Here is a 25,800-nt window from a genome sequence, read left to right as displayed (position 1 = left end):
ATCCTCCAACGTTGCAGCATTCCTTCAATACTGACTCTCTGACAGTGAGTATTCCCTCAACACTGACCCTCCAACAGTTCAGTGTTCCATCAGTAATGACAGTCCAGTGCTGCCCTCCCTCAGGACTCACCCGCCGATTGTACCACACTTCCTCAGTCAGTGTTGGTACAAACTCACCTGCTCAATTCAAGCACCAAGGTCCCCACCTTGCAGTAACGTCCTGTTTTCCCGTATAAGAGCTATGTGGAGCCCCAGAAGAAGTCCATTCAGAGGAAATGGGCCCCTCACATTCATTCTCTATTTGGCTGTGGTATTTTCACAGCAAAAATGTGTCTGTGAAGTGGTGACTTGGAGCCAGTGGTTTTGGCATAATGATGTTTGAGTGTTTTTGATTTATACAGGCATTCAGTGGTTCCAACTGATAGCCACTTCTGTGTGGTTTAATTCTTTTAAGGTGGCCAATTAATGCACAGCAATAGATTTGTGTCTGCTATGCTTGAGATTTATAGAATATGATTTTTTCATTCATGCTGTGTGAAGTACATGGTTTCAGCCAGCCTAGTGAGTATGTAGCAAGCTTAAGGCTCCACGTCAGAAATGCTGCAAGTTACTTTCTCAAGAGCAGGTCAGCACGGAACCTTAGAATCATAGAATCCCTACAGTGCAGAAGTAGGCCATTCCAGCCATCAGGTCCGCAGTGACCCTCTGAAGAGATCCCACCCAGAACCAAGCCCTTACCTTATAGCCCTGCATTTCCCATGGCTAATCCTGCTCACCTACACATCCTTGGAACTGTGGGCAATTTAGCATGGCTAATCTAACTAAGCTGCATATCTTTGGGCTATGGAAGGAAACCGGAGCACCTGGAAGAACCCCATGCCGACACAGTGCAAACATGCAAACTTCACACAGATCATACTACATACAGCTGATTTAGAGTGACTAATAGTTAACTTGGGTCTTGATTTCAATGTTGATTGCCCCATTGTAGGGAGGTGCTGACATAGTGATAATGTCACTGAGCTAATTATCCAGAACCCCAACCTAATGTTCTGGGGACATATATACGAACATACTAATTAAGAGCAAATGGGAACTATTCAACTTTCCAAGCATGCTTTGCCATGCAATGAGATCATGGCTGATCTGATTTTGTCCAAATTCCACATTCCCATTTATTGCTGATAAAGTTTGATTCCCTTGCCTGACAAGAATCTATCTGCTTCTGCCTTAAAATCACACAACTTTCTGAGAAAGAAAAAAATTTTCCTCAGTTCTGTCCTGATAGCGCAACTCCTAATTTTAAAACACTGCCCCTCATTCTGAACTGACCCACAATAGGAAACATCCTTTCCATGCCAACCTTGTCAAAACCAACTCAGATCTTTCACATTTCAATAAAATTGCCTTGCACTCTTCTAAACCCTGATCAGTAAGCCCAGCTGTCCAATCTTTACTCATAATATAACTCGCTCATTCCCGATATCAATCCAGAAAACCTCCTTTGAACAGCCTCCAATCCATTTACATTGTAGACAGTACTTGAGATGTGGTCTCACCAATGCTGTGTACAAGTGAAATCCGAGGTCCTTACTTTAATGTTTAAATCCACTTGTAACAAAGGCTAGCAAGGCATTAGCCTGCTTGATCCATTCACTACTTGCAGACTAATTATAACCAATGCATTGGAACTCCTAGATTCCACTGCATTCTGAAGTCATTCTCATTCAAGTAATACTTTTATTTTTATTCTCTTGCCAAAGTGATCAACTTCATATTTTACTGCATTATGCAATATCTGCCCACTCACTTAAACTGAACCAGTCTACATTCTTGTTAGGTCTTCTTCACAACACAGTGTCCTACTTATCTTCATGTCATCTGCAAATCCAGCCACCATGCCTTCAATTCCCTCATCTAAATCATTGGAACAAATTGTAAAGTGCTGAGGGCCCAGCATAGCCCCCTGTGGGAGTCTTAGCATCAAATCCAGACAGTCTGAAAAAGATCCATTCATGCATACTGTCCAATTTCTGACAGCCAATCTTCTAGCCATTCTGCTATGTTGTCCCTTATATTATAACATGTTGCTGCTCACAATAACCTTTTATGTGGAAACTTGTCAAATGCCTTCTGTAAATCCACGTATAGTACATCAATGTTTTCCACTTTATTCATAGAGCTTGTTACTCCTTCAAAGAATTCCAAGGAATTGGCTGCACACAGTCCCAGAGATTGAAATTGAACTACACTGACGATGGCTGCTGACTGAATGGATCACAATTAATGCTTTTAGTGTGACTTGATAACAAGTATGTTTTGTTGTTGGAGTTCATCAGAAGCCTAAGACTTGACTTTCTCAACTCCTCAGCCATCATGCAACACTAGGTTATGGTCCAACAGGTTTATTTGAAAGCACTAGCTCCTTCATCAGGTAGTTGTGGAGAATAAGATCATGATCACAGAATTTATAGCCAAAAGGAGCCCAGTATCAAAGAGTTCATGACACTGGATTCCTTTGGCTATAAATTCTAGGATCATGATCTTATTCTCCACAGCCATCTGATGAAGAAGCAGTCCTCTGAAAGCTAGTGCTTCCAAATAAACCTGTTGGACCATAACCTGGTGTTGTGTGATTTTTAACCGAGTCCAACACCAGCACCTCCAAGTCAGTCATCATGGATAGTCTTGATTGTCTTTGGACATTGGTGAAATTGAATCAATGTACTTAATGTTCCAGGTGTTAGACCTCGGGAGAGCAGAGTTGCCTCCAATCATAAATTTTCTTCTTGTCAAATGGTTGTCAAAATTGGAATGACAGATATGCTTTCAAATTAAGGGGATGACTGCTTACAACTGAGATACGGAGACATTTCTTCACAGTTATGAATCTTTGAGATATGAGGGACTGTCACATTAAACCTCAGGCTCAGCCATGATCATATTGAATGGTGGAGCAGTCTCAATGGGCCAAATAGTACTATTCTGCTCCTAGTTCTTTCTTTAAGCATTTTTCTGACTCCTTTCCTCTGTTTTGTCTCTGAGTACACATATCAGACCTGAGCATTTACATTAACCAGAAGAAAACTGCACTAACAACTCTACCTCTGAACAATCCAATGACATTCTACTTTGATACAGCATTTTTAAAGCAAGGAAACATCCAACAATTTGTCTTGGGGAACAGGAGAAAGATAAACTGAGAGATTATAGAAAATATGGAAGAACCAAAGATGAAACCTCAGAGTTAACTTTGTATCAGATGCACTTCGTAGGTGATTTGTAACAGTTGAAAAAATGCTGCAAAGATTTGCTGATTTACTTCACCAGACAATGTTAATATTGAATAATTCGATCAAATCTCCCATCACCTTTCAGTTTTAATGACAATCGGGCAGACTCCATTCATAATTGAGGATCGCTTTGAACTGAAATTCAGTGAATTGTTCTGGCCAATATTTAGCCTTCAATTATAAACCGGATTATCGGATCAGAATCAGATTACTGCTTGTGGTATTTTGCTGTGCACGATTTGGTTGCTGTGGTTGTCACTTTCAGCATTTGAAAAGGTGCTTCATTGACTGAGGGTTCAGTCCATTGCCAAGGTCCTGAAATATCTGACAAAATTTCTATTTATCTTTTTTGTCTTTTTGTCTCCAATGATCCCTCTCTTTCCATCTCCTCCTTGGAACCTCGACTCTTCCCAATCCATGTTCTGCCCTGTTGCGCTGCTGCTCTCTTTTCCCGCTCCCCTCACCCATCTCCCCTCTTGCTTCCTCCCTCCCCTCAGACTTCTCATTCTCTCCCGCATCCCATTTCTCCCACTCCCCTTCTTTCCCATTCTCCCTCTTCCCTCACATTTATCCCCCAATCTCTCTCACCATCCTCCCTTTCCCTCACTTTCCAAAGTTCTCCCTCTGTTTGCCCCTCTTATCTTGCTACCTCCTCACACCCTCACTCTCAATTTCTCTTCACCCTCTTCCATCTTCCTCTTTCTCTCACTCCTTCCCCATGTCCCCCTTCCTTTCCTAGGTTCTACTCCCTCCTTATAGTGGAATATGTGCAGTGCTCAGTGAAATTACAAATCATACACATTTGTTTTGCACAATAGCCTTTTTTCATCAGCATTCTTTAATTGATTAAAACAACACAATTGAGTTGCTTTCCAAATCCCAGATCAATCAAACATTGTACTCAGGAGGGAAGAAGGAGAAAAGAAAAGCAATATGACTGTCGGTCAGGGGTTAGTGGGTGGCACTGCCTGAGTCATAAAGTTATAAGTTCTAGAAACTGGAGGGCAAAAATGCAGGCTGACATTTCAGTGCAGTACTGATGGAGTCCCGTTTGGTCAAAGGAACTGACTTTCAGGTGAGACATTAAACCATTGACATCCCTGCTCTTCCAGGTGGATGTAGAGGGACTTGAGTCAGTGTCCCTCTCAGTACTTATCCACGAACAGTCCACACTCCCTAAGTATGAACCTTCCCAACAGTGCGGCACTCCCTCAGTTCTGACCTTCCAACAGTGCAGCACTCCCTCAGTACTGACCCTCCAGAAATGCAGCACTACCTCAGTACTAACCCTCCAGAAATGCAGCACTTCCTCAGTACTGATCCTCCAGAAATGCAGCGCTTCCTCAGTATGGCCCCGCCAGCAATACAGAGCTTCCTCAGTATGAACCCTCTGACCGTATAGCACTCCCGCAGTACTGACCTTTCAAAAGTACAGCACTCCCTCAGTACCGACCCTCGAACAGTGCAGCACTCCCATAGTATTGACCCTGTGACTGTGCAGCACTCCTTCAGTACCGACCCTCGGGCAGTGCAATACTCCCTCAGTATTGACCCTGTGACTGTGCTGCACGCTTTCAGTACTGACCCTCTGACAGTGCAGCACTCCCTCAGCAGTGACTCTGCAACAATGCCATGCTCCTTCACCGCTGACCCTGTGATAATCCAACTTGCCCTCAGTACTGCCTGACAATAGAGTACTTCTTCAGGTCTGCATTAGGGTTTTCGCCTGAATTTTATGTACAGAGTGTAAATTGGACCAAAAATATGTGACTTTGAGTGAGAATGTTACCGACTGAGCCACATTCAGAATTTTGACAGGGCAGTGAGTTAGTAGAATCGATGGGGAAATAACTAAATATCCTCAAGAATTCAATTTAGTGAGAAAAACATAAATTTGCCTTTGAAACAAATGTTTCTGTTGATCACTCAGGTGGGAATTTGCGGTGACACAGTCGATGTTTAACACTTAATGTCATGCCTTTCTTTAAACTCTTCAAGTAGGGAGAGTCCATTATCTTGCAATGTTCTCGTTGAATTTCTAGAAACAATAAAAATAGCAGCTTTCATACTTTGGACAGATTTTAGTTTCAACTGTTTCATCTCATTGATGGAAACATGTTTTCTCAGCTTAACAACTTCTTATCAATTTCACAGAGTTTGAAATAACTTGAAACTGCATTGCATAATGGACCACATTACTGCCATGGTCAGCTCCCTGCAGTCCAATCCCCCAGACTTAGCTGCTATTGGGAATTGGGGAGAGGGGTCTCACAAAAGGTCAAATTTGCATCTCTGAGTGTAAAGGTTATACGTTCCTGTTACACTTCAGAAATATGAGCGTAATATTCAAAGTCAGCTCTATAAGTGCTGTGATGAGGGATTGCTGCACTGTCAGAGGGTCAATACTGAGGGAGTGCTGCACTGTCAGAGGGTCAGTACTGAGGGAGTGCTAGATTGTTGGAGGATCAGTACTGAGGAGTGCTGCACCGTCAGAAGGTCAGTACTGAGGGAGTGCTGCACTGTCAGAGGGTCAGTACTGAGGAGTGCTGCACCGTCAGAAGGTCAGTACTGAGGGAGTGCTGCACTGTCAGAGGGTCAGTACTAAGGGAGTGCTGCACTGTCAGAGGGTCAGTACTGAGGGACTCTCTTGTACTTCTACCCAACTCTCACTCTCTGCCACTGGGATTAGTTAGCTCAGTTGTTTGCTCAGCTGGTTTGCACACAGTGTAGGTTCAATTCCTGTGCCAGCTGAGTTCACTGTGAAGGTCTTTCTCAAAGTCTCCCCTTACCTGAGGTGTGGTCACCGTCAGGTTAAGCCACCACCAGTTGTCTCTCAGTGAGAGAACAGCCTGTAGCCTTCTGGGTCTATGGTGACTTTCTTTACTCTCTCCTCCCACACACACTCTCTCTCCTGTACCGATTATCCCATACTCTCCTCCCACACTGTCTCTCCCCTATACCCATTCTCCCGTACCCAGCTCCCACATTCTCTCTCTCTCCCCTGTACACATTCTCTCATACCCTCCTCTCTCACTCTCTCTCCCTGTACACATTCTCCCATACACTTTTCCCACACTCACTCTCCTTGCATTCTCTCCCCTAAGGCACATCGTGTCTTCCTGTGCTGTCTCCCCCCACACTCACTTGTGCAACCTGTCTCCTCCCATTATGTCTCCTTGCACATTCACCCCTCGCACTCTCTCCACCTGTACTCTCTCTCCCCTGTACTGTCACAACCCATTTCTTAACCCGCACTCTCTCCCCCGCGCTCTCTACCTCCATACTATTTCCCCCCAAGCACTGTCTTCCCCCCACAACACTCTCTTCGATCTCCCGCACTCTCTTTCTTTGTACTCTCTTCCCCCCTGCACTCTCTTCCCCCCCACAGTCTCTGCCCCCCATACTCTCTTTCCTCCTCGCATTCTCTTCCCCCCCCACTCTGTTCCGCCCCCCAACATCCTCTTCCCCTCCGTAGTCTCTCCATCCTCTTACTCTCTCCCTCCGCCCTCTCTCCCTTCACATTCTTCCCATTACACTTTGTCCCTTATGGCCTGTCCCTTGTGGCTAATCCTGTAGTCCATACACTTGGACTCAGATCTCCCCTTGTTGCCCTGAAGTTTCCGAAGAATTCAAATCCTGATTTACTTTTTTTTTTAAAAGAGTTTTTTATGGAGTTGTGAGTGACATGAGCTAGGTCATGAAATGTATGTTTCTTTCAATAAAATATAACGGCCCCTTTAACAAACAGCTTTGGGGAGATCTGTCTGTGGGTGTTCAGCCAGGAACAGTCCTAGGCAGATATTTCAGGGTCTCTGCTGCTGGGATAATATTTACAGCTTTGGCTGGCCTCCCCTGTTAAACCCCTGCTCAGCTGGTTTTCATTTCTAAAGTTTCTGATTCATCATTAACCCCATGAGTTCTCTCACTCTGATGGCATTCCTCATCTTCATGCCTCCCCGGTTGTGTCCCTGGCACCACTTGACTGTTCACCTGACGTTGTAGTCTGTGGGTAATTGCCACAGTGCTTCTCATAAACATCATCAAATACACAGAGCATCAAACCAAGAGAGATACTCGGACAGTCACCCCTTTTGGTCAAAGAGATAGGATTTAAAGAGCATTTTTTCAGGAGGAAGGCCCAGGGGACAGTTCCAAGGCCTAGGACTGAGGCAATTACAAGTATGGCTGTGACTAATGGAGAAACTGCAATCAAGGATGCTCAAGAGGCTAACGTTGGATTAACACAGGCTTTGGAAAGTTAGAACCAAGGCGGGGGAAGGCCGCTGAGATAGAAATGTTACATTTAAGGAAACCTTAATGATTGCAGAGGGAGATTAGTGAATGACATTTTGTAAAAGTTAGGATACAGGCAATAGAGATTTGAATTACTTCTTGCCATCAAATGGCCCAATAGCATGCTTTCCTACCTACATTCTACATTTCTATATTGCAAATAGTGGGCTCTTGGTGTGTGCAACTTGGTGGTGTGCTTCACACATTATAATCATTAGCACGCTTCACAAATACATTCCTGGCTGCAGATTTGCTCCTGTAAGGTAGTGGTGTGATGGTAATGTCGTTGTACTCACAATGCAGATAATGTTCTGGGGACATAGGTACCGCAACCCACCTCAGCAGTGATGAAGTTTGTTTTCAGGAAAAAGCCTGGAATTAAAATCTCACCTAATGGTGACCATGTTACCTTTGTTGTAAAAACCCATCTGGTTCACTAATGCCCTCCACTTAGGGAAGGAAATCTGCTGTCCTGGCCTGGCCTGGCATAGCCAACACATGACTGCAGACCCTCTGTAATGTGGTTGACGCTGGAATAGCTGAAGGGTACCAGGGATACACATCCCACAAACAAATAAGACAAAGGTTTTTAGGATGTCATAATATCGTGAATGCTGCAGATATATGAGACTTCTTGATATAAACAAAGCTGATGATCAGGAGAAATCCCAAACATCACAGCACAAAAACTAGGAAGCTGTCAGCAGAGGTTAGAACTGTGGTGAAACCACAAACCAAAAACATTGGAAAATTTCTGGAATTCCCAGAGAAGTTCTAAGAAGAATTTTTATTTTCTGAATTTAATTCAAAAGTGAATGAATGACCTCTAAATCTTTTTGCCTTCCTTTCAGAATGTCTACCAGCCTCCAGTTCCTGCTCCGGTTCCAGCCCCAGCTCCCGCTCCGGTTCCAGCCCCAGCTCCCGCTCCGGTTTCCACTCCAGCTTCTGCAGTGAGCGCTGCAGGCATGAAACCAGAGGATGAGCTTGAACGTTTGACTAAGAGGATGCTGTACGATATGGAGAACCCACCATCAGATGATTACTTCGGTAAAGAACTGAATAAAGGGTTTACTTGATCCAAATCCAAATGAATTTCCGAATGTCCCATTCACTGCAATATTTCATTTACTCATGGGATGTGGACTTCGCTAGCACTTACTGCAAATCCTTAAGGTCTTAGGGAGGTGGTCAGCTGCCCCCTTGAACTAGTCCACATATCTTATGGGTCCCTAGAATTCTGTTCAGAAGAGAATTCTAGGAATTTAGCTCAGTGACAGGGAAGGAACAGTGATATTTTTCCAAGTCTGGTTAAGGTGTGATTCGGAGGGGATCTTACAGGTGATGTCTTTCCCGTGTATTTCCTGCCCTAGTCCTTCTAGACAATCATAGTCATGTGTTTGGAAGGTACTGTTGGAGGAGCTTTGCTAAGTAGTTGCAGGGCATAGAATCATAGAGTACAGAGGAGGCCCTTCAATCCATCAAGCCTGTATAACCAAAAATACACAGCTACCTACATGAATTCGACTTTACCACACTAGGTGTAAATGAAAGGAATGAATATTGTAGATAGTGAGTGGGATGCCAATTGGTGAGCTGCTTTGTTTTGGATGGTACCAAGCTTCTTGAGTGTTTCTGAATTACATCCATCCAGGCAAGTGACTGATTTGATTCTTGTGGATAATGGACAGGATTTGGGAGAAAGAAGGTGAGTTGTTGGTTGCAGAATTCCCAGCCTCTGATCCCCTCTTGAACCATAGTATTTATATGGCTTGTCTTCAGTTTCTGGTCAGTGGTAACCCCCAGGACATTGATAATGGGGGATTTCAATCATGGTAATATCACTGAATTTAAATTTGAGATGGTCAGATCCACTGTTGTTGGGGGTGAGCAATATGTGATACTTGTGCAGTGCGAATGTTACTTTCCACTTATCAGCTGAAACCTGGATATTGTTCAGGTTTTGCTGCATTTGGACTTGAGCTGTTTTGATCTGAGGAATCAAAAATGGCACTGAGTATTATGCAGATATCAGTGAACATTCCCACTTCAGACCTTCTTATGGAAGGAAGGTCATCGATGAAGCTGCTGAAGGTAGTTGGACCTAGGACTCTAATGTAGGGAACTCCTACAATGATAACCTTAGACTAAGATAATTTGGAATAGAATTAGTTTTATTGTCACAGGTACTCAAATGAGCACAGTGAAAAGTGAACACGTCGCCACTTAAAGCACCATCTTAGGTACAAAGGTCCCTCGGTACAGCTTCTGCAGTTCAAGTTCTTAGAAAAATAGAGAAGTATAAAGTCCAGTATTGTAGATTTAAGGAATAACTTAATGTGATAGAGATGTACAGCCTGGAAACAGACCCTTCAGTCCAGCTCGTCCATGCCGACCAGGTATCCTAAATAAATCCAGTCCCATTTGCCAGCATTTGGTCCATATCCCTCAAAATACTTCCTATCCATATACCCATCTAAAATCTTTTAAATGTTTTAATGTACCTGTCTCCACAACTACTTCTGGCTGCTCATTCCATACACGCACCACTGTCTGCTGAAAAGGTTGCCCCTTAGGTCCCTTTTAAATCTTTCCCCTCCATCTTTAAACATATGCCCTCTGGTGTTGGACTCCCCCATCCTGGGGATAAAACCTTGTCCATTTCCCCTATCCATGCCTCTTATGATTTTATAAACCTCTATAAGGTCACCCTTCAGCTCCAGGCAAAATAGCCCCACTCTTTTCATCTCTCCCTATAGCTCAAACCCTCCAACCCTGGCAACATCCTCATAAATCTTTTCTGAATCCTTTCAAGTTTCACAACATCCTATAACAGGGAGACCAGAATTGCACACAGTATTCCAAAAGTGGCCTAACCAAGATTCCAACAGGAATCTTGAATCCCTGTTATTTTCCATGCTGGGTAGCAAACCAATCTAAAATAAACTAAAATCCATTTGTGGAAGAGCCAGGCCTCAACTTGACCTCCCAACTCCTATACTCACTGCACTGACCAATAAAAGCAAGCATACTGAGCACCTTCTTCACTATCCTATCTACCTGCACCTGCAGTCTCAAGGAGCTATGAACCTGCACTCCAAGGTCTCTTTGTTCAGCAGCACTCCCCAGGATCTTAGCATGAAGTGTATAAGTCCTGGCCTGATTTGCGTTTCCAAAAGCAGCACCTCGCATTCATCTAAATTAAACTCCATCTAAATTAAGCTCCATCTGCCATTCCTTGGTTCATTGGCCCATCTGATCAAGATCCAGTTTTACTCTGAGTTAACCTTTCTTTGCTGTCTATAACACCTCGAATTTTGTGTCATCTGCAAACTTACTAACCATATCTCCTATGATGGCATCCAAGTCATTTATGAAATGGAGGAAGAAAAAGTTCAGAACAATGGTCTTCCAACCCAGTCCATGCTGATACCCAGGCTTCATTCTGCACCGGGCCTTGACTCTAGACCACACCGGGCTTCATCTCAGAGTTCATGAAGCCAGGAAATCCCTCTGGAATCATCTGGAGACCATAAGACCATGCTCCTTCAACACCGTAATCATCTTCCTTTGTGCTAGATATAACTCCAATCAGCAGATTTTTCTCCTTGTTTCCATTGATTCCAGTTTTGCTAGGGGTCCTTTAAGACACATTCAGTCAAATGCACCTTGACATCTAGAGCACACTCTCTCCATACTCTAAAATTAAGCTTTTTGTCCAAGTTTAAACCAAAGCTTTATTGCGGTCAGGAGCTGCATGTCCCTGCCAGAATTCAAAATGAGCAATTTAGCATTTCCATCCAAGGCCAGTCTTATCCAGATTCTTAACTACCTTAAAACTAACCCTGTCCTTCTCAGCAACATTTTTCTATGCAGCTATTCTATTCCAAGGATTTCACAACTCTGTCCTTTGCATAGTCAAAAGTGAAATTAAAAGGATCTCTCTCTAACAACGGGCATTTCCCTTGAGCTTAAGAAAAAGACAAATTTCAAATCTCATGAATGAATCTTGAATCCCTGTTATTTGCCATGCTGGGTCGCAAACCAATCTAAAATCCATTTGTGGAAGTGCCAGGCCTCAACAATTGTTTTTAAAATAAATCACTATGGTTACCAGTTAATAACTCATAAACCAGAAACTGAAACTCACAACAAATAACTTTAAAAATCATTGATATAAATCCCACAGTTCACATCACATAATCATCTGTCAACATGCCTCCTGAGGTTTGACCAGGTGAGATCAACCATGATCCCATTTAATGGCAGAGTGAACTGATGTTCCAATTGGCCTACTCCTGATCCCCTCTTTTATAATCTTAGTGACAGAAAGGCAAGAGGTGTTGGAGTATCAGTGCACATGGAGATGGCACAGAGGCTGCAAAGAATCATGGGGCTGGGTAGACATGTAGAGAGTAAGAATGATCATGAAAGATAGATAGATGGGCATAGGATAGCACAGGGAGAATGAGCGGCTATTGGTGTTGATGCAGGGCATCGGGCATAAGGAATGAGACATTGAGAGGATGAGGGAAATTTTATGTTTTAATCTTTACATTTAAACTTTGATCACAGTATCAGATTCCCCTGGCAGACTTTCCACCCCCTCAGGAAACTAGCAACCTCTTCCCCTTCCCAGGTCACCTGTCCTGACTCCTAACCTAGCCCACATCACCAAACTGAAAATGAGAAGTGTGGACAGACATTTTTAAAGGTCAATGTTGAGATTTCTACCTCTCAGCACACTCAACCCCAGCATGAAATTCTGGTCCAATATCTCGATTTTTGAAGTCCAAGGTCTCACTCATTAAAAATGTCCTGCCATTTGTAAAGATCGATGAATGTGAACTCTAGGTTCCTCTGTCCCAAAACAATCTTAAGAACTCTGTCAGTAAGTCTGTATTGTGTATCCTTGTCTCTTCAGCTACAAGGCATCACCTCACATTACTTGGTATTAAATTCTGTCTGCCCATTCTGCTGATCTATCTCTGTTCTGTTGCAGTTGATTGGTATCCTTTTTACTTTTTGCCACTAAGTTCTACCCTATATTCCAAGATTGAGATCATTTATATATTGAAGAAAATATAGTGGTCTTGCACGGAGCTTGGGAAACATCACAGTGAAACCCCTGTCCCCAGTGTGAAAAACAACCATAAAAAATGACTCACTGCTTTGTATCCTGGTGCCAAATTTTTTATCGAACTTTGATCCAAACATTCCATAAGCCTCAATTTTATAATCAAGTGTTTTATGCAGTACCTTGTCAAACACTTTCTTAAAACCCACATAGATATCTTCCATCGCATTCTCTGTAACTTCATCAAGATATTCAGTTTAATTTTTGAAGCACCTTTTAAAAATCTGTGCTATCGCTTGTTAACTACCTCAAACCTCCCCAAGCCCCTGTTCAGTTTTTCTCCCCACCCAAGATTTCCAAAGCCTTACCCACCAAATGATGTTATGCTAACAACCCTGTTGATAGAGGAATAAGAGCTTGTTAAAAATAAAAATAAAGTGGGCATTCTCCTGTAGAAAGCAATTAATAATCTAAAATAAGGAGATGACAGTTGAATTAAACAAGACATTTTGCATGTTTTCACTATAGAAGACAGATAACCAGGGAAGTAGAGAAGGTTTTTAACTAAGTAGTGGGGGCAAGGGATGAAACTTGGGAAGCAATGACTGAAGTTATATTTAGTTTGAAGGAGAGAAGAGGGGTCCACGACTAGTGGGCACATGTAATAGTTCAGAAGTAGAAAATTAGAAAATGGAAAGGAGGGAACAACACAAAAAGTAACAATTTCTAAGAGATGTGATACTAAGTAAATTGATGGAGTTGCAGGCTTATGAGTCCCTGGGTCCTGATGGACTTCATCCTAAAGGTCTTAAAATGTTTGGCTAGTGAGATAGTTGATGTGTTCGATTTAGTGTTTTCAAGTTTCCTGAGATTTAGGGAAAGGTCTATTTGATTGGAAAATAGCAAATGTAACTTTTTTTTGAAAAGAGAGAAAGAAAGTAGGAAACCAACTGCTAGTTAGCATCTGTCACAGGAAACATGTTAGAAGACATTATTAAAAATGTTACATCAGGGAGAACTGGTGAATGTACTGTACTTAAATTTCCAGAAGGCATTTGACAAGGTGCCAGATCAAAGGATATTACAGAAAAAACGCTCATTGCATATGTGCTAACATGTTGTCATGGATAGAAGATTGACTGGCTAATAGAAAACAGAGATAAGCAAAAAAGAGTAACTTTCTGAGTGGCAAGATGTAACTTGTGATGTGTGCAGGAGTCAGTGCTGGAGCCTCAACCTTTTGCAATTTTAATAAATAACTTGAATGAAGGGGTGGATGGTCTGACTACTTAATTTTTTGAAGACATAAAGATAGGTAGGAAAGCAAATTGTGTCGAGGACATGTGGGAGCTATAAAGATAGGTTTAGTGATCGGGCAAAGTTCTGGCAAATGGAATATAATATAATGGGGGAAGATGGGAAATTGTCCATCTTGGCAGGACGAATAAAAAGCAAGCATATTATCTGAGAAAGAGAAGAATCTGAGTGACCTCATGCATGAAACTCAAAAGATTAGAATGCATTTACAGCATGTACTTAGAAAAACTAATGGGATGTTATAATTTATTGTGAGGGAGATTGAATACAAAAATAGGGAGGTTGTGTTTTAGTTACACAGGGCACAGGTGTGACCACATCAGGAGTACTTGCACAGTAATTGAAAGAAGGCTGCAAAAGGAGGAAGTTCAGAGAAGGTTTACTGTAGTATTACCTGGAATGAGAGCTAGTGTTATGAGGAAACATTGCACAAATTCAGCTTGTATCCACGGAAGTTTAATCAAGGACAAAATTATCAAATAATGTTATGATATGGTGATGAGCTGGTAACTGTCCATCTAATAACTTGTGAGATCCAGGGCACTTACTAAGAAAAGAAAGCCCAGAAATTCCACAATTTTGAACAAACACCAATAAACTTTCTGATACAATTTAGAGCACTCTTCAATGCAATCTGCACTATATGTATACGACTTCTTTCTAACATCCAGAATTAACACAAGGTAATTTTGTGAAATGGGCTGTGATCAAAATCCTACAGCACAAAAGATATCCCTCCCACAGATTTTTCTGTAACGCCACCTCCCCACCTCTCTCAAAAAATGTGGTAAAATGGTGGGTCATTAAATCTCATTATGCCTCACAAATCTTCACTTCCACTGATCTGGTTTTGAAAAGAGCAGCCCATCACGGACTGTCTCACGGGTTGCTTGTGCTCTGGTAGATCACCCTCCTGTCCTGGGTCAGCACTCCCTTGGACTCTAAAGCCTGCACTCTAGCACATGTTCACCAGCACCACTCCAGCCTGTCACTAATTACTTCTTTCACCAAGTTAAACCTATCCTTAGGTTTTGCCTGAGCACCAATCTCGCTCAGTTACATCCAGTAAGTACTGATAACAGGCTTTTCAACTCTGAATCAGTTATACTGAGCTATTTGAGAGCCACCACACTTCCAGGACCTTTCCTTAGCCCTGACTGCAACATCAAGCTGCCTAATAACGGCTAGAACTTGGTCTGAGTCCCAAGAGCACAGAAATAACCAACCTGTCTTGGGATTTAACTCATTGTCCCCCACACAGAGCTTCTGTGGACCTTCCCTGTAAGGCAGTGAAATATCAGCACCTTTAACATGGAGTGCAGTCTTTATCTCTCACTGACCTTCATTCACTATCTGTTGTCTTTTAAACTGCTCTGATCTACTGAACACCTTGCAAGATACTCTTCCCCAGTTGCTGCGCTCCAGTGAATGTTGCCAGCTAGCAAATTCGGAGCGGCCTGACCAATGAATGTTACTAACCGTAAAGGACTGGGTTTTTCAGTACAAAAAAAAATGATATTAACTCAAGGGTTTTATCACAAGAGGATGGTTCCTGTTGGGGGAGCTGGAATCTATGGGAGATTATTGTTTAACAGTCATATGGAGAGCTTTTTTCTCACAGATGACAATGACTGTTGGCAGTCTCTTCCTGAGAATTTGGTGAAAGCAGCGTCTTTAAATATTTTTAAGGTAGATATTGATAGGTTCTTGATAAGCAAGGGGATGAATGTTTGTTGGGGGCTAAGTGGCACTGTGGAGTAATCAGGTCAGCCATGATCTTATTGTATTGCATGGTATGAAAAGGGGATAAGTGACCTACTCCAGTTCCTAAGTGACCTGCTTCAGCTCCTACATTGTATGTTGTCAGTTGCTGGGGACTATTCCTGCATTTTTCTTAAATACTAACAAAATATGCAGATGCTGACAATCTGAAACATAGAAACATCACAAATAGGAGCAAGAGTAGGCCATTAGAACCTGCTCCACATTCGTTATGATCACAGCTGATCCTCAGATGCTGCCTGACCTGCTGTGCTTTTCCAGCACTACTCTAATCTTGACCCTCAATCAACTCAATAGCCTATTCCTGCTTTTCCCAGATATCCTTTGATCCCTTTAGCCCCAAGTGTTCTGTACCACGCTTCTCGAAATCATGCAGTGTCTTAGACTTGACTGCTTTCTGTGGCAGAGAATTCCACAGGCTCACCGCTCTCTGTCTGTTGAAATTTCTCCTCAATTCAGTCCTGAAGAAAAACAGAAAATGCCGGAAATGCTCAGTAACTCTAGTGATAATGATGGAGAGAGGAACATTTATGTTTCAGGTCAGTCGTATTTCACCAGAGCCCTCTAAATCTGTTATGTAAAGCAAACAAGGAACAGAAGATTTCCTCGTACATCCAGAATCTGGGATCAAACTCAGATTCCAATGATCAAAGATTTCTGTACCTGGTCCCACAAATCAACATTATTGTCAGTTGTACTGATTGGTGTCACTGAGTGAGAGTAGATTCACAAGTTACCATGCATGCTATTTGCTCATGTACAGTGCTTGATTGACATTGAAGGAATGAAATGTTGGGCAGTTCTACATAATTGATCTGAAATATTACTTTTCTACTCAGTCTGCAATTTGAAAACCTACTGTATAGCTTTAGCACAGTGAGATGAACCGTTGGGAGTGACAGCGCTCCATCCAAACATCCATGTGTCGATATTGTACAATTTGTTTTGTTGAGACAAAAATGAACATTTTGCTCTGGCAGCATCGATGAACCCAACAGATTACAGCACTCTGCCTGTACACTGGGGATGTTGTAGTCGGGTATGCTGGACTGTTGTTTAGCTCATATCATTCCAAATGCTACAATTTCAGTGTTCCAATTATTTTTTCAAGAAAAGAAAGACTCTTCCTAGGTTTGGCAGAGTCCCTGCGTTTCCAGGGAGAGGTTTCACTGTTTGTCTGTTTATATTATTGGAGAACAGCACCATCTCCAAGCGGCTGAAATAGCCTGGCTTTGTTCCATTTTTAAATCTTACAATTTTAAATCTTACAGTTGTACAGCACAGACGGAGGCCATGTGGCTGTGCTATGCTGGCGTTTGTAAGAGCAATTCTAGTATCTCCGTACTCTCCTCTTTCTCCACAGTCTTCAATATTTTCCGTTATAACAATCTAATTCCCATCCTAAAGTTTATTTTCAGACTTCTTTCTTCACTCTTTCAAACCTGCTATAGAAAGGATGCAAAAAAGAATTATTGAGTTATAAGGCTGGAACTTTCTTGCCTGGAGAGTAAGAGGCTGGTGACCTGGTAGAGGTGCATAAAATCATGAGGGGCATAGATAAGGTGAATAGGCAAGATCTTTTTCCTAGGGTGGGTGGTCCAAAATTAGAGGACATTGGTTTAAAGTGAGAGGGAAATATTTAAAAGGGGCCCGCAGGGCAACTTTTTCATACAGTGGGTGGTGAGTATATGGAACGAGTTGCCAGAGGAAGTGATAGAGGTAAGTATAATTATAGCATTTAAAAGGCATCTGGACAGGTACATGGATAAGAAAGATTTAGAGGAATGTGGGCCAAATGGGACCAGTTCAGTTCAGGAAACCTGGTCATCATGGTTGACTTAGGCCTAAAGGTCTATTTCCATGCTATAGGACTCTATCAATCTATAGGCAATGTATTCAAGATAATGAAGGGGAGGAAAAATAATGTTTTACCTCCCATACAAAGGGTGGCTGGAATTTGAAAGTGGAAGAGCTATGCTTTAGTCATTCAGAGCTGTGGATTGACCCAAACAGGAGTAAGTAAACATTCACTGGAATGATGTCAGGGCCAAACATTTAAACCATTACAAAAGGTCACATCGACTCAGTATTTTCCTTGAGTTTCAAAAATTGACAAGTAATCTAATTGAATTATTTAAAATCAGAATGTATTCAATTAAGTGCATCAAGAGAAACTATTTACGCTAGTGAGAGAAGTCCAGGACAAAGGGAATCATTTAAAATTACATCCACTGTTTGGGGATGAAATCATGGAGCATTCTTGAATGCAAAGAGTCGTGGAAATCTTGAATTAACCCCCAGACATGCTGTAGATATAGGTACGAGTCAGTTGAAGTTTTCTAAATGGAGAACCCGTATGGACAGAGATAAATTGTAACAAATAATCAGCCGTGTACTTTATGGATCATCTTAATCGTGGGAAGGAGGTAGAAGAAGAAATATGCAAACAAACTAGGGAAGTTAGTAAAAGAAAATAAAACAATAATCATCAAAAATTTTAGTGACCCAAAATGAGTTGGCTAGAAAAGCTAAGTAAAAGGGGATAAAAGATTAGATTTTCAAGCTATGTACACATCTTCTTTCTAGCCTAGATATAAAAAGTCCAAAACAGAGGAATTGCTACTCAGTCTGGTTGTGTGGAATGAGTCTGAGTAGATAAAAGAAACATCAGTAGGGGAGCACTTAGTGGCCATAATGTAATATTATTTAAGATATAATCAGGGAAACATAAGTATAAAGCGTGGAGGAAAGCTGATTTTAGGGTTTGAAAGTAAAACTGGGAAAATTAAATGGACAATAATGTAGATCATCAATAAAGAACACAAAACGATGTAATTGAAGTTAATGAATGAACCAACACAAATGAGATAATGTGGATGAATAAAGAGTTAAGGGAGAAGTTATGGGTAAGGGAAAATATAAATAAGTGGGTAGACAACAAGGAAACACATAAGCAGAAAGAATGCAAAAAGTTACAAACAGGTAAAGACAAATTCAAAGAGAATCCACACATATTAACACACTACCACGTTCCTTGTAGGCAAAAGGAATTCATCCATATGTTGCACTTTTATCTTGCAGTTCCTGCTGTAGATAGTAACAGACTCCTACCACTATGTGTAGGCAGTAGAAGGAGTGAATCTTGAATAAAGTGAATAAAGCATCAAACAAACCGCATGGACTTAGAAGGTATCAAGCTTCTTGATTGCTGTTGCATCAGATTCAGGGTCAGATCCCCATAGAGAATGGAGAAACTTTGAGCAGTCAGGAGAGAACACACAGTATATTCAGCCTCTTACCTGCTCTTGTGGTCAGGGTCATGATTTGCTGGATTCAGTTAAACATCTGGTCAATGGTGACTTCAAAAATGTTGTTGGTGGGAAAATAGTTGAGTGGAAAATAAAATACAGGGAAAGGTATTAGGCACCCTGCTGGAAGCATATACACGTTATTATGGGTTACGTGAAAGGAGGTCAGAGGCGTGGAAGGATGCCTGAGGCAGAGAACATAAAACCAAGGAAGCATTTGCCCAGCATCTAAGTTCATCCATAGTTTTATTATTGAGAACAAGAGTTTGCTTTATGGAGCTTCTGTTACATAAAGAACATTTTGGAACATTCACAGAAAGAGTACAGCGCATGGAGAGTCAGTGAGGAATTGATTAGTGCAGTGGAATGCAGATTTTGTCAAAGACGTATGTTTGACAAGATTTTTAAAGAAGGAATTGCAAAAGTATTAGGGCACAGAAGGAGGCTGTTAGCTCCAGCTTTTCAAATAAGCATCTATACCTCCTGCTGGTCTTTCTTTCCTCTTCAAACTATTTAGCAATCAGAAAGAATCCTTTATAATCTGGAACACATCGATTACACCCTAATCTTTTTAACTCTGGTGCTTTTTCCCTAGACCTTTGAACACTATTTCACCTCAAATAATCATCTGGTGCCCTCCTGAATGCTTCAACTGAATATGCCTCCAACACATTTCCAGACACTGCATTCTGTACCTAACTACTTGTTAAGTGAAAAACATGTTTTGTCACCTCACATTTGCTTCTTTTGTAAATCACTTTAAATCTGTGTCTGCTGGTCCTTGACTCTTTTAAGAATGGGAAGCTTCTTCCTTTCCACTCTATCCAACTGGCTCATGATTTCAAAAACCTTTCCTTGGCCTTCTTGTTTCCAGGGTGAACAGCCTGAACTTCATCAATCCATCTTTGTGACTGAAAGTTCTCATCCCTGCAGCCATTCTTGTAATCTCTTCTGCACTCTCTGCAATGCATTCACATCTCCTATAATATGGAACTCAGAACAATACTCAGAAACCTTGATTGAAAAATGGAGAGATCCAGAGAGCAGAAACCAGAAAACTGAAGGATCTACTCTGGTGATAGGAGGAAAAGAATATATACTTGGATATTGTTTGTGCGAAACATATTAGAACAGTAACAGTGTCACACTGGAGAAACATAACTCATTTTCCACAAACTTCATGCTCCAGAGCATAAACTCAGTTTTCTAGGCTCCCTCAGTTCTGAAGAAGAGTCAAATTGGACTCAAGATATTAACTCTCTTTCTCTCTCCATAGATTCTGCCAGACCTGCTGAGTTTCTCCAGCACTTTCAGTTTCTATGTCAAGCATTCGTAGTATTTTGCCTTTAATTAACTGGAAAAGGTGTGGTTTGGTCATTTCTCACCGGAGTTGAGAAGGTTAGGGCTCAATATCATCGATGTGTTCAGATTATAAAGGGTTCTTCCTGATGGCAAATTGTTTAAAATGAAAATTAAGAAATATTTCATTTGCAGCAGCACCTTGCAAAATAGCTCACTGGCAGAGATTTGTCAAAGCTCAGCCCAACTCTTTTAAATGGCATCACATGAACGGTATTTATTGCCCACCACTAATTGACCGGGAGAAGGTGATGGTGAGCTGACTTTTAAATCAAAGGGTCCCACAATACCATTGGGAAGTGAGTACCACTATTCAAAGTTTGTGAGAAGATTTGTAGCTCGGGTGCTCGTTGTTGTGGTTCTGTTCGCCGAGCTGGGAATTTGTGTTGCAGACGTTTCGTCCCCTGTCTAGGTGACATCCTCAGTGCTTGGGAGCCTCCTGTGAAGCGCTTCTGTGATGTTTCCTCCGGCATTTATAGATACTATAAATGCCGGAGGAAACATCACAGAAGCGCTTCACAGGAGGCTCCCAAGCACTGAGGATGTCACCTAGACAGGGGACGAAACATCTGCAACACAAATTCCCAGCTCGGCGAACAGAACCACAACAATGAGTACCACTATTTTGACCCAGTGACACAGAAGGAAATGGGAGATATTTCTGATTCAGGATGATGGATAGCTTGGAGGGGATATATGGTGTGCCATGTATCTGCCACCCTTCTAGGTGGTAGTGGCCATGTGTTTGGAAGGTGCTAGGGAGCCACAGTGTATTACTGCCTTGTATCTGTTAGCTGGTACATTCTTTTGCTATTGTGAGCTGGTGGTGAAGGGAGTGCATATTAAAGGTGGTGGATTTGGTGCCAGTGTAGTAGGTTGCTCTCTCCTGGATGGTGTCAAGCGTCTTGTGCATTTTTGGAGATGCACTCATCCAAGCAAGTGGTGAATATTCGATCAAACTCCTGATTTGTGTGGACAGACTTTGGGGAGTCAGGATGAGAGTTAGTTACTATACAATACCTGTTTTTGTAGCCACAATTTTGATATGCGTAGTGCAGTTCAGTTTCTGGTCAATGGTAACCGTAGGTTGTTGATAGTGAGTTGTTCAGTGATGGTAATGCCATTGGACATCAAGTGATGATGATTAGATTTGCTCTGTTTAAAGATGGTGATAGCCTAGCACTTGAGGCATTAGCATAACTTGCCACTTGTTACCCCAAACTAGGATATTGTCAGAATGATGTTTCATGTGTACGTGAACTGCTTCAGTGTCTGAGGACTCATGATTTTGCTGAACATTGTGCAATCATTCATAAGCATCCCCCACTCTGACCTTATAAGGGAGGGAAAGTCAAAGATGAAGCAGCTGAAGATGGTTGGGCCTTGGACACTACCCTGAGGAACTCCTGCAGAGATCCTGGGACTGAGCTGATTCATCTCCAAGAATCACAATTGTCTTCCGACATAATCTTCACAAATGAAGCTCACGGAAACAACAATTAGATAACGAGCACATAATTCTTATTTAACCGATGTATTTTGAGGAATAAATGTTAATGTATTGACCAGGACCTTGTGGGAATTGTCTAATTTTCCATTTCTCTGAATTGTGCAGAGGGCAAAGGGGGCCTCAGTTTAATATCGCATCTGAAATACAGCTTCATGGTATAACTAATGCTTCAGAATTTACCCTGAACAAAACATGTTAGTGCCTGTACATGACTGGCAATAACAAATAGAATGTCTTAATTATTCACTTGTTTCCTCCATCTGATGGCCAGGATTTTTACTGGATTCTCTGATTATAGGCTGCTGTAGCCGTTGTGGGGAGAGTGTTGTTGGAGACGGTGCAGGCTGCACTGCAATGGATCAAGTCTTTCATGTTGATTGCTTCACCTGCGTGACATGCGGTCACAAGCTCCGAGGACAGCCCTTCTATGCTGTGGAGAAAAAATCATACTGTGAGCCCTGCTACATTGTGAGTATTACAACTCCTCATTATTACACACAAGAGGGAGGCTTACATCCCAGCTTTAAATAGCAAGAGTTCACAGATCAACAAACTTGGCATTGACGATACTAGCTCTGTTGCTCAATACTAAGAGTTCCTGGCATAAAGAAATCTGCTAGTCAGACATCTAGGAAAGTATGTTTTAGTCAGTCAGTGGAAAGAAGTTTCATTTTGTTGAAGGTTTTCACTTTGTACTCATCAAGCCAGTTTGCAAGAAAAGCAATGTAAGGAGAAACTAACCTTTATACATAACTAGAGAAAAGTGCTGATTAGTCGACAAATAAACTTTGATTGGTAGAGGAATTGCCATGAAGAATACACCAGTTAATGGTATAACAGTTAATTGCCAAGCTTAGTTTAAATTTGAAACCAGCCAATTTGACTTTTGTCAGTGTAATGCTCGAAGAAGTGATAACATCTATTTGTTCAGTTGAAACTGTTGCAGTGCATTTAATTTTTTTTCTATCTGCGAAGACAGGGCCCTGTGTATTCATATCTGGAGCTTCCAGTAATCACAAGTGTGCGATTCTGTGATCCTGACCGACAATCCTAAATTGTTTTCCATATAATTCTTTGCACACTCAGGATTATCCAGCAAATGTTGTTCACTTCCAGAATCACATCTAATGTTGGACATGGTGTTGTAAGTTATGAAAGCATAAATTGACTAAATGCAGTCAGTATCTTGCTTGTTGCAAATAGCCAAAGGAATATGCTTTTGATTTGATTTAAAGTGTTTACGTGTACCTAAGTTCAGTGAAAAGCTTAATGATCAGTACAGGCAGATCATAGTAAGCAAAGACATAAGATCATTGAGTGTTTAGGCAGAGTGAGGCATCCAGGTTACACTGCACAGGAGGTCCGTGAAGCAAGATTAACACCGACAAGATCATTATCCCTTCTTTGCTACAGTGCTTCAAGTGTTCATCTAATGCTTCTGAAATGTCTTGGTGGTTCCTGCCTCTACCATCCTTTTAGGGAGTGAGTTCCAGAGATCCACCACCTTCTGGGTAAAAATGTTTTCCTCAAATCCCCTCCTTTTTAATTTAAAACTGTACCCCTCTACCAAGGAGAAAAGTTCCTCCCTGGTTACCCTACCTATGCACCTTATAAATTTGTACACCTCATTCAGCACTCCCTGTCTGCCTCCTGGCTTTCTCTAATCCAAGGAAAATAATCCCAGGCTATGTAGTCTCTCTTCATAGCTAAATCACTCTAATCCAGGCAACATCCTTGTGAACCTTGTTTGCACTTCCTGTTGTGCTACCACATCCTTTCTATAGTGTGGCAACTAGAATTCCACACAGGACTCCAGCTGTGGCCTGACTAATATTTTGTACAGCTCCACCATATCCTCCTTAGTCTTGTATTCAATGTCTTGATTAATAAAGACAACTCCAATCCTTCATAAACGTGAGGTCATCAAAACTCTAATGTCTGTATCCTTTTGTGAACTAAATCCAATGCTCACTGACCCACACTGGCTGCTGGGTGTAGAATGCCTCAGTTTTGTAATTCCTCTTGTTTTCCAATCCCTCCCTAGACTTTCCTATTTTTAGTTCTGTGATCTCTGCCATCTCAAAACCCTCTGAAATCTCTAAATTCCTCTAATTTCTGGCCTTGTGTGCATCTGACATTTTAGTTTGACTTTATTACCTCCACTATTGGCAACTGGTAAAGCTCTAATCCTTGAAATTCCCTCCTTATACCTCTGCAAATATACCTTAAGTTCTCCTTTCACGCAATCCTTAAAACTACATTTTGACCAAGCTTTTGACGATTTACCTTAATATCACTTTGTGTGGCTTAATGACAATTTTTGCCTTCAATACACTCCAGTGCAAAGCGGTGGAAATGTTTTTGTACCTTAAGTGTGTTTTATGACAGCAAGTGGTTATTTTTGTTTGTACCTCATCTTCCTGGGTCTGCAGGGACAGCATGTCTGCATGTGGCGGAGTCCACAGATTGTGCATTGGCCTTCTGAGTCACCTGAGAACCCATCAAACCCAGAGTGGAAATGTCATCCTCATTGTCAATCCCAAGGATCTGCCGAAGAAGAGGTTGTTTGCTTTGAAAAAGTCATACTGACACTCACTTTTGATTTACTGCTTTTCAAACTGAGTAGTTTTTTATTTATTCATTCGTGGCACATGAGCATCTCTGGCTGGCCCGCATGTACTGCCTGTCCCTTGAGAAGATGGTGGTGAACTGTCTTCTTGACCTATTGCAGTCTACGTAATGTAGGTTAATCCACAATGCCATTAGGGAGGGAATTCCAGAATTTTGACCCAGTAACAATGAAGGAATCATAGAACCATAAAATCCTTATACTGGAAACAAGAAGAAAACAAGAGTCTACACCTTTTCCTCCGCTACATCGATGACTGTATCGGCGCCGCCTCGTGCTCCCACGAGGAGGTTGAACAGTTCATCCACTTCACCAACACCTTCCACCCCGACCTCAAATTCACCTGGACAGTCTCAGATTCCTCCCTCCCCTTCCTCGACCTTTCTATTTCTATCTCAGGTGACCGAATCAACACGGACATCTACTACAAACCGACCGACTCCCACAGCTACCTGGACTACACCTCCTCCCACCCTGCCCCCTGTAAAAACGCCATCCCATTCTCCCAATTCCTTCGTGTCCGCCGCATCTGCTCCTAGGAGGACCAGTTCCAAAAACGTACAACCCAGATGGCCTCCTTCTTCAAGGACCGCAATTTCCCCCCCCGACGTGGTCGACGATGCCCTCCACCGCATCTCTTCCACTTCCCGCTCCTCCGCCCTTGAGCCCCGCCCCTCCAACTGCCACCAGGACAGAACCCCACTGGTCCTCACCTACCACCCCACCAATCTCCATGTATAGCGTATCATCCGCCGTCATTTCCGCCACCTCCAAATGGACCCCACCACCAAGAATATATTTCCCACCCCTCCCTATCAGCGTTCCGTAAAGACCACTCCCTCCATGACTCCCTCGTCAGATCCACACCCCCCACCAACCCAACCTCCACTCCTGGCACCTTCCCCTGCAACCACAGGAGGTGCAAGACTTGCGCCCACACCTCCCCCCTCACCTCCCTCCAAGGCCCCAAAGGAAACTTCCATATCCGCCACAAATTCACCTGCACCTCCACACACATCATCTATTACATCCGCTGCACCCGATGTGGCCTCCTCTATATTGGGGAGGCAGGCCGCCGACTTGCGGAGCGTTTCAGAGAACACCTCTGGGACACCCGGACCAACCAACCCAACCATCCTGTGGCTCAACACTTCAACTCCCCCTCCCACTCCACCAAGGATATTCAGGTCTTTGGACTCCTCCATCGCCAGACCACAACAACACGACGGTTGGAG

General features: G+C 42.3%; 2 protein-coding genes across 20 annotated transcripts in view; one reads left to right on the top strand and one right to left on the bottom strand.

Annotated features, from left to right (window-relative positions):
• Positions 1-25,800, top strand: part of lpp (LIM domain containing preferred translocation partner in lipoma) — a 396,217-nt gene that overhangs the window by 325,647 nt on the left and 44,770 nt on the right. For all 11 annotated transcript variants that reach the window (XR_015759138.1, XM_087993414.1, XM_087993419.1 and 8 more), the window contains 2 exons: positions 8,438-8,633; positions 22,235-22,404. Coding sequence is in view for 10 of the 11 variants with exons in the window: in XM_087993414.1 (XP_087849540.1) it covers positions 8,438-8,633; positions 22,235-22,404 (366 nt within the window). In the remaining variant the exon portion in view is untranslated. The remainder of the gene's footprint in view (positions 1-8,437; positions 8,634-22,234; positions 22,405-25,800) is intronic.
• LOC122556092 (uncharacterized) overlaps positions 22,230-25,800 on the bottom strand; it is a 68,104-nt gene continuing 64,533 nt past the window's right edge. For all 9 annotated transcript variants that reach the window (XR_015759151.1, XR_015759152.1, XR_015759143.1 and 6 more), the window contains 2 exons: positions 24,348-24,483; positions 22,230-22,366 (listed from right to left, as the gene is read on the bottom strand). The gene's annotated coding sequence lies outside the window, so the exon portion shown is untranslated. The remainder of the gene's footprint in view (positions 22,367-24,347; positions 24,484-25,800) is intronic.

The sequence above is a fragment of the Chiloscyllium plagiosum genome, unplaced genomic scaffold, assembly GCF_037043375.1.
Source record: "Chiloscyllium plagiosum isolate Xiang-an unplaced genomic scaffold, Cpla_swu_hap1 HiC_scaffold_13, whole genome shotgun sequence".
In the NCBI taxonomy this organism is placed as follows: domain Eukaryota; kingdom Metazoa; phylum Chordata; class Chondrichthyes; order Orectolobiformes; family Hemiscylliidae; genus Chiloscyllium; species Chiloscyllium plagiosum.
This window is presented reverse-complemented; position numbering and strand designations above follow the sequence as displayed.